A 9,805-nucleotide genomic window follows, 5' to 3' on the forward strand; every position below is an offset into this window, starting at 1 on the left:
TATGCGCGGCAAACATAACAGGCTCCATGTCGCGAAGGAACCACATTAACATATGTAATGTAGCGTGGTAGAAGAGTAAAATAACAACCAAGTGTCACACAACGCCAATTCTGTAACCAGGCGTCACACAATGCGAAGTGCGCAACGAGTGAGTTGCTGAATGCTTCCAACCCATTACAAAGGGCTCTGCCATAATTCTTCATCGTTATTAGCCACAGCATCCACAAAGTGCACATAATACCTTACAGGTGTTTAGCAGGTAGCACGGTTCTGCGCAGAATGACGAAAAATTGCATAGTGTCTGCTTCCATACTTCACAAAAATTATGATTTATAGCGTAGTGGGTTCCTCGCAAGTGCACTTCTATTGGTTGCCAAGGAAGCCCATAAGGTTCCCATGACCCATTTTCTCAGGGTCTCAATAAAGTTAATTCCCTCCCTCTGTCTCTTTCTCACGTTAGCGTACGTTATAAAGCGTGGTGGGAGAGTGAAATAACGACTGGGCGTCACACAATGCGAATTACATAACTAGTGGGTCATTTAAAGCTTCCAATCTATTACAAAAGACTCAGTCATAATTCTTCATCGTCGTCAGCCGTCGCATCAAGAAACTGTACATAATGCCTTAGAGATGGTACCTCGCTTCCCGCAGAATGACGAGTAATGTCGTGGTGGGTGCTTCCCGACTGCACAAAAATTATGATTTGTGGCGTAGTGGGTACGTTGCTAATCCACTTGTATTAGCAGCCAGAAGAGAGTTTATGGCGGGATCTAGAAATGCCGCTCTTCGAGCTTTCGCTGTGTCTGTGCTGCGCTTTCCGCGCAGGCCTGGCGTTTTTTTTTTCTTGTTTTTTTTTAACAGCGAAGCTGTTCTAGCTTGGCGTAAAATGTGTAGTCGTGCCCGAAAACTAACATCATCATGAACGGGTATGCGCCAGAAGATTTTGGGCAAATCCCACTACGCACTGCTACGGCGTGGCCTGTAATAACTCTGACGAGAGAGAGAGAAAGAAAGAGAGAAACAGAGAGACAGAAAGAAAGATATAAATAAAGAGAAAGAGAGAAATGCTTGGCGAAACAGATTCTTCACGAGGAGGGATTAGAGCCCGCTTATTCTCGATCCGAAAGCGAGCGTCCTAACCACTCGGCTATCCAGGCACGCTAGCAGAGCGTAGCATAGCCTTGTATAGTGTAGTGTAGCAAGTGGGAGGAAAAGGGAACTGAGCGTGAGGAGGAGAGATGTGATGGTGAGGAGGAGGGAAAGGAGGAGGGGAGAGAGTAAAGCGTAGCACCGAAAGAATGAGAAAGAAATGCAGAAAGAAAAGGAAAGAGAGAAGACCAACGAAAGAGAGAGAGAAAGAAATAGAGAGAGAGAGAAAAAAAGATAGAAAGAGGAAGCAAGCATCGTGTCGTCTAGCGACAAGATACCGCACCACCTGGCCAAGGCGCGCATGCGCAGTAGCTAAGCCACGGTCACCGACGGAGACATAGCGCACGCCCTCTATAGTGCATATCTTCTGCTCTATAGTGCATAGTGTCTATAATGATCCGCTCTATAGTGCCTGGCTGCGCCCGATCTGGCCCAGAGAGTCACGAGACGTCCTAAGAAATTGCGTACTCCCGAGGAGGAAGCCGCGCATCTCGAAGCTAGAAGTGTCGGTCGACGGGGAGTGCGAAAGGCGACGGGCCCATGCTTCGCTGTGCCAAACTTTGCGCGACTTAGTGGAAACTGCCCATATTTTCTTTAACTATCCAAGTGGTTCACTATACTTGAAGTTTGGTAAGTCCCAGAAGCGATCCATCGCAATTTTCTCTTATTAGTACTCAAATGGTTGGCACTGGGAGAATGATTGTATTGAAGCGAAATAAAGTTGTGGTACGGTCTATGAATCAGTAAGGACAAATCAACTGAGAAGAAATGCCTCCAATGATGACCATTCATTGGTAGCACCGTTATGCGACCATTATTCCTACTGCTACTAAGGTGTCGCTTTTTGCGTTCAGGTGTACATTTAGATCACTCGTACTAGATGAGGTGCGCAAGATTATGGGCCCCAACAGTACACACTGAATTGATGTTACCGGCATTCTCTGTATGCAGAGTTGTGCTAAACTGCAGAGCGCAAATTCGGTACTGGACACAGATGAGCACACTGAGCACAGGACAAGCGCTAACTTGCAACCATCTCTATTGTGGCTGTGAAGTATATATATGTAGGAAAGCTTTTTTTTTTTTTCACAATAAAGACAATAGCGAGTTAGCGCTTGTCCTGTGCTGTGCGTGCTCTTCTACGTCCCGTACCGAATTCGCGTTCTGCAGTTTAGCATTATGAACCAACTAACCCAGCAACAAAATTCTCTTAAAAGAGTAGTGACAGAAAATTTGTGAACCTCTGTTTTTTGCTCTTAATCAATGGCTACTGACTCGATAATAGCGGCAACGAAACTCGTTTGCCCCAGCGCGAGACGAATGTTTAATTATATGCTCGTATGTTACGACCGGAGGCAGTTTCGATTTCGAAGAGCACTCGGTAGCCCAGTGACGTAGTCGGTCTACTTGTTAAACAAGACCGCAAGAACCAGTGACGTCACTGGCCAGCTTCTGCTATGTTGTCAGTGCTGCTGTTTCGTTTACTGTGTTGAGCGGGTGTTGAGCGTTGCGAGTGCTTGTTTCCTCGATTTGTCAAACTACGTTGCTTATCTAGTGCGGCGATGGACGAAAGAGCTGGCAGGAGTGTAAAAATCAGTAAGAAAAGCTCGATTCACTTTGCGAATCTCGCCGGTAGCTGCGATTTTGTTCTTGTAGTCGTTGTCCAACTGAGGCGACGTTTTCCGCCAGGCTTGGAGTAGCCGCAGCATTAGACGTGCTGAAACATTTTCGCTCCGATCATTCGTAAAGTACCAGGATGAGAAGTGACGAAGGAAGCATTGAAATCACAACATTGGCGCTCTGTAACAGTGTTTATGCGTAACATGCAAATGACGTGATGTACGCTTTACTGACTCGTATTTATATCGGGCAACGCCGCGTTCTCAAGGCATACCAATCCCACGTACGCACATCGGAGGGTCGAAGTAGTTATCTGTCCACTACGCAATATGATCCCGGCAGCAGAGAGCTTTAGTTCGTCTGTAGACTTCCTAACGTTTGCGGGTACCTGGTTATATCGGACTGTTGACGACTGCAGCAGTAGCAGCAACTGCGGAGCCCGTAGCGACATCTTGTGGCGTTTTGTCCAACTACAATAATTTTTTAACACGAAAGTGTTTTATGCCGGGGTCCACCAAGACTTCAGTGACGTATTTCCGTCACGGAAATGACGTCGAAAAAAGGTACACGATCAGATGGCAAAGAAAAAAAGGTACCATCTCCGAGCATCGAACCCACGACCGCTCGGTCCGCAACAATAACTTCCGGGCACGCCATCCACTGCGCCACGGTCACAGATTCTAGAGGCTTTACAAACGCGCCTTTTATATCTACCACTCTTCCGGTCGGCAGGGTGGTGTTGCCCTCTGGGAGCGGTAAGGTAAAGTTATTCGTCATTATTATATGGCCTCCGCGATTAGCACCTGCAACGCGTTTACACGTCTGTCGCATTCAGCGCGTTTTCAATAGAACTTCAATTGTGTCATTGCCTTAGCACACCGCGAGGTGGCGACATTGCTCCTAGCGTCGTAAAAGAGTCGGCCTCGCTCATTGCATCACGCTAATCCAAACCACAAATAGTTCTGCGACGCGCGCCTGCCACACCTGGCTGTAACACCGCGTTCCTCGCTCACACGCTCGCTCTGCGAAAAGTCGCGGCCGGGCTACCGGGGCGGCACGACGCGCTTTGCGTTTCTCTCTAGTCCGGCCGTAGCATAGAGTTTCATACAATACCCTAGAGAGGAAACTGGCGCTGCGATCGTTCAACCACCATGGGAATGATGGGAAGTACAGGCTTCGGATTGGATTTCATTAGCTAGCGAACTGTCTACGGAACTTTTACTACAGTTTCAGTTTCGTTTTTAGCGTGGCGTGGGCAGTGGGGTGCGTTAAAAAGCACTCAAGCAGTGCCTTTGTTGTTCAGAGAGGCTGAAGACCGCTAGGTTTCTTAGTCTGCTGCGACGTTGCAGCTTTACAGCTTGTATTTGGCAGTTTTAGTGAAACGTCGTGCACTCACCGCTGCGCATAGATGTAGCGTCCCATGCCAGTGCACGAAACCGCATAGAGTTCACGTTTTGCTATAAGCGCTACTTTTCAAAACTCTTTCAAATCGACTGCAAAACGACGGCGAAGCTAAGTAGACGCACCGTCGCGCTCCTCTGACTCGACCTCAAAACAAAACGAGGAATGCGTTTGGGGCTGACCACCTGGACAGACGCATCTTGCGTCGCAGCAGATGATACGTTAAGTGTTTTACACTAAATACGGTACTGTTATTTTCATAAATAGATAATGCGTACTTTCGAGGGTAAGAGAAGCGCGTTTGTTTGAAGTGTTGTAAAAAAATAATTCATTAATTTGTGATGCCAAATCTGGAACACAATTGCAGAGCAATGCATACCCTGGTGGTTGAATTTGTCCAGGTTTCAGTTCCATCTCACGGTCACGCAAACTTTTTGCAATAAGTTTTACATACAAAAGAATGAAGCAAGTTTTAATTGGAATTAACTTCATACCCCTTTGTTTTACACTCGGCAAACACGCGTTGCGAATCTCAAGAACCTAATCCATCCGAAGCAAATCCGAAGCCTGTACTTCCCATCCTTCCCATGGTGGTTGAAGCGCGTCTCAAGGAGACCGCGTAGACACTAGCGCCAGATTCCCCTCTAGGTATTATTGTAAGAAACTCTATGGGCCGTAGTGTTCAATCCCATTTTAACATGCCACGGGATGGCGACCAAGTTCTGCGTGCAATATGCGACGCTCTTCTGGCTATCACACCTCGTTCTTTGATTACGCTTTCACAGTTGACTACTACAGCTACCACAAGAATTTGTTTAATCATTTAACGTGGACGTTAGTCATCGGGATGGCGATGTACCATCAATCATCAAAGTGGGTGCATACACGTTAAACGGTACTATAGCTGCCAGACATCAATATACATTGTGCCAACCCTCTTATATTAATGTACAGTAAACATTCAGTTACTTCTGCAAGGGCACGCTTTACTTTCGTGTTATTCCGATTCATATGACGGATGGATCAACCATGTTTTTTTATATTTTTTCCGTCGCGTTGTAGTTCTTGTCGGGAAAAAAAGCAATGAGAATACTTTGAGTTGCTAATTATCTCACTGCAGTAAGTAAGAATCAGTAAGCGGCTACAAAATCAGTAAGCGGGTAAGTCGCTGCGATGTTATATTGTAGACCTCTGGTAAGGATATGCGTCATCAGGTGTCGCTACCAGCGTTGTCTGTCTCGTACACGCCTCCGGTAACCCGGCCAGAACTCGTGACGTACGTGGTATCCACTCGATGACCTCATCGTCTTTTGCTATTCTATTTCTGATCCGGCACTTTCACGAACTTCAAAACTCAATTAAAATACCTTTTAGGCTGTATTTGTGGCTGATATTGTACAGATCGCACCTATATGCACCCATTAGTGTGATTCAACAGTCAAATTGTGTCCGAATTTTTGTGTCACCACTCCTTTAAGCATAGTTGTGCATTGTTTTTTTGTTTAACGGCATTGATCTATCTCACCCGCAGCCATGGTTGACAACCTGGATGAGTCCATTGGAAGGCTCACTGAAGCTCTACAGACTGCCGGTATGCTGGAGAACTCAATAATTGTGTTCAGTAGCGACAACGGGGCACTGCCGTACGGCACCCACTCAAACAGCGGATTCAACTGGCCCCTGCGTGGCACCAAGATGTCGCTCTGGGAGGGAGGAGTCCGCGTGCCAGCGTTCATCTGGAGCCCCCTCCTGCAGAAGCGGCGTCGGGTGTCCAGGCAACTCATGCACATCACCGACTGGCTGCCCACTCTTTACTTCGCTGCAGGTAAGTATACGGTAGGAATTCATCCACCAGCGGCCACTTTAAAGGCTCGTTCACACCTGCGACTAGCACTGCTCGCGCGACCAAGTTAGTCGCAAAGCGGCCGGACGCAAGCGGTCACAAATGGCTGCTCTGGTCGCCAAGTGACTGTCTTGGCTCAGTCGCTCGCTGCTCGATTTTTTCAGTGGCGCGACTGCCAGTCGCAAACCTCTGAACCAACCAGATGCGCAGGAACAGGGCGTCAGCTTATTTTACGGGGCAATGGCAATGCGAGCCATAGGCGAGAAAACGCGAATTATGTGTGGTGAGGGTATAGGTCGCACGCAGGTGTGAACATCGGTCGCCCTGAGTTACTGTTTAGGCGCCAGTCGCAAATGTTCGCGTGGCCGGGGCAAGTCGCAGGCGTGAATGCGCCTTAACAGATTACAAAGTGGTCTTTTCCTGCATATGAATTCGCCAAGAAAAGTAAAAGAGCAACGTTCCACTGCCGCTCACATTACGCTGCAGAAACGTCCACTACCTGCGTATATACACAGATAGACCGATTTGCCCGCGAATACAAATTACGCATACGAAATCAGGAAATAATAGGCGATAATCCATAACTTCACTCCCTCGGCACAAGTATGAGGGGCAACCACTGAAAGTTCAAGAAAAACATATTGTGACACACATGCCTAAATCTGTGAGTGAAACCAGTACTAAAACAAGTTCGATGGTCACGTAAGGTCACTATCGCGAAGCATGTCTCTCGGGCACCACCCAAACAGCCCTCACCCACAGTTTTACAGTAGCTACATGCCAAGAAATGTTTTTGTTTGTTTCGCACAGGGGGCAATGCTTCGAACTTGGGCTACGTGGACGGCTACAACATGTGGGAGGCCCTGTCTCGCGGCTGGCGGTCGCCGCGCAAGGAAGTCCTAATCAACATCGACCCGGTGACGGGCGCGGGCGCCCTGCGTTACGGAAAGCACAAGATCGTGTACGACGCACCCTTCCGAGGTTCGTCCGACGTGCACCTCAAGACGGCCGGCCAGCCCAGGTCTACGTCGCCGGCGGATGAAGAGCTCAACTGGCTCATGGAAAACTCGCAAGCGGCCAAAGCGCTGCGCATGTTCTACAACACCAACCGGCTTCCCCTGAGATACAACTGGAGGAGGGACGCCAAGGTGGATTGTGGCGTGCTCGGAAAGCGCCCCAGTAACTTCGTATCGCAACAGCCGCCCTACCTGTTCGACCTCGAGATAGATCCGTGCGAGATGTTCAACCTCGCCAACATTAGAAGAAGGGTGAGTGCGCACACTCTTCATCCTTTTGAAGTCGCATAAATAATTAATCTTGTGGAGTATCTTCTAGAACGAAACAATATGTACTATGCAGCGAAGCAGTGCACGCTGCTAAACTGTAACAAAAAATCCCACCCTTCTATCTCTGCTTGTACCCTTTCTCCGACTCTTCCAGTGCAGGTTAACAAACAAGACGTGCGACACGGTAACCTCCTAGCATTTTCTTGCTTCTCCCACTCCTTCTCACTCCCCTTAGTGCGTACTCATATAAACAGCAGTGCTTCTTTGTTAACCTCTGAACTGATGAAGTACTGTACCTCACGGCTGTGTTACGCCTCAGTCTTTGTCGATTGCTCGGCTATTTATTTTTCTCTGGTTCCTTCTTTCCTGCTTAACTTATTCTGCTGGTCTTGACAAGGGAACACGTGGCGTGCTGCGTGCGTTTCTTCCTTTCAATTCACTCGATGTTTGGCGCTTTCACTCTGCATTAGTTAAAGTCTAGGCACTATAGATTTGTACCCAATGTTCGTATAAAGTCTGACGCTCGCTGTGGTACGTTCCATGATGAGAAAAGGAAAAAAAGAAACGCCGACCAAGGCGAAAAAGTTAAAAAAGAGTAAAGTGTTTAGGCTTACGTACAGAAGACTTGTTTACTTAAAAGTCTCACTGTTTTTAAATCTTTTCATTTTGGTCAACGTGTCTTGTCTTCCTTTTCTCATCATGCCTCTTCCCGACCAGAAGATTCGTCGTCGAACCATCGATTTCATGTGGTTCGTTCCAATTTGCAACGAGCACACTACGCACGTGATGCAGCACAAACGCTTCAAGGACACTTTCTGCGCTTCAAATGTATACAGCCGCGTTCACGTCTCTGTAGAGCGCGCGAGCAGCCGGCTCCGCTCTGCGGGGCGGCGCCTTGCGGCAGTTGCGGGCTCTCACGTGTTGTGCCTAGGAGCATGCGCGGCCTAATAGACATGCAGATCTGCGCTCATGTCTTTAAACCAAAAGTTATGTTCGTGACGGCGCCTTTGTTTTGCCGGCTGTGCGCATTACGCGAGGTTATCACTTTTTCGTGTGATCGCGTATCTCGCAACAGCTACGATGCGCGCATCGTTGGTTCTGAAGGAGTCGGGCGCGTGTTATCAGCCCAAACCCGTCATTCTTTGGCATCGAGATGCTGCAGGTGCCCCGAGGGCGAGTGCAAATTTGGCTAAACAAGGGCACTATTCAACGTTCTCACTCGTGCATAGCAGGTCTGCATGTCTATTAGACCACGCTCCTGGGCAAGCCACGTGAGACCCCGCAACCACCGCAAGGTGTCACCCCCCGGAGTGAGGCCTGCTGCTCGCGTGCTCTACACAGACGTGGACGGGGCTGTACACACCAACTTATAAACATTTGTTCCAGCAGGTACTAAGTTGTTCAATGTGCCCGGTGATGCGTTTGCAGCTGAATGGTTCCACCGGATTTAATCAAGTGCTGCTTATCTCTCACTCCACTCTATTTTTTTTAACAGACCATGGGCACCATGCTTCGCATGCTACAGAGCTTCGAGGAAAACATGATTCCGAACCGGAACGAGCCCGAAGATCCGCGATCTTACCCGGAAAAACACGGCGGCATATGGACAACCTGGAGGAGAACGTCATCGGAGTAGCGAGAATGTTGGGCCAATCGGTCTTCTGAGGCCATGTACAAAAACGTTGTTATTGCTTCTGTTTGTTATCCCGTTTACATCTTCATTATGTTCTATTTCTGTGTGTTTTCACGTGAAGCCACCGGTTGTGCTTTCCGCGAAGGTATCCGAGGTGAACAGCAGGCTGCTCGCCGGCGACCAACATCCCTCGCCCCCTTTTTTTGTTTTTTTTTTTTTCTTACAAAACAAAGTGTTCCAGTGGCTCTGTCTGAGATCGTACTCTACAGGCCTGGGTTGTCATACGAAGCTTGTTAACACGAGCTTAGTCGATGAAAGAAAAAAGAAAAAACTTGGGAGCTATCACTTGATAATATATGCTCAAGAGAGCGCTCTGAAATTGCTCGGCAACTGAAACGCTCTACGTAACTGAAGATAGTTAAATTATGCATACGTGTTTATAAATTAGCTGCGGAGATTAGAAATTAGATTAGTAAATCCTAAACGTTTTGACAGTTAACATTCTGAATCCTTAAACATTCTGAAAGAAACAAAAAAAAAGCCCTACTCATTTACGGCGCCCCAAAACAGGCTAACTTACAAAAAAAAAATAATTTTTTAGAGACTGCGTTCCGCTTATGCAACAAAACATACTCATTCATACGCAGGCAGACTTGCAAACCTCCAGAAGAAAAATAGTTTCTCTATAAAAATAGTCCTTGCACTAAATTTCATCAAAATCATCCTATATGCAAGAAAAAATGCGCAAAAAACACGACGGGACACCAATCGACCCATTTTTCTAGGTTTCTATATTTTTTATCTTTTCATAGATGTAGATGTCTGCAAGACCAGACGTTAACGATAGACAGAGTGCACGACAAGCTACTCGAA

The 9,805-nt window shown here is 47.5% G+C and overlaps 1 protein-coding gene across 1 annotated transcript; it reads left to right on the plus strand.

Annotated features, from left to right (window-relative positions):
- Positions 1-5,666: 5,666 nt before the first annotated feature.
- On the plus strand, positions 5,667-9,469 carry LOC119377428 (arylsulfatase J). Its single transcript, XM_037646900.2, has 3 exons — positions 5,667-5,995; positions 6,824-7,281; positions 8,795-9,469. Exons 1-3 carry the CDS (start codon positions 5,704-5,706, stop codon positions 8,933-8,935), a joined length of 891 nt encoding a protein of 296 aa, XP_037502828.1. The 5' UTR covers positions 5,667-5,703; the 3' UTR covers positions 8,936-9,469.
- Positions 9,470-9,805: the final 336 nt, after the last annotated feature.

The sequence above is a fragment of the Rhipicephalus sanguineus genome, unplaced genomic scaffold (assembly GCF_013339695.2).
Source record: "Rhipicephalus sanguineus isolate Rsan-2018 unplaced genomic scaffold, BIME_Rsan_1.4 Seq46, whole genome shotgun sequence".
NCBI lineage: Eukaryota > Metazoa > Arthropoda > Arachnida > Ixodida > Ixodidae > Rhipicephalus > Rhipicephalus sanguineus.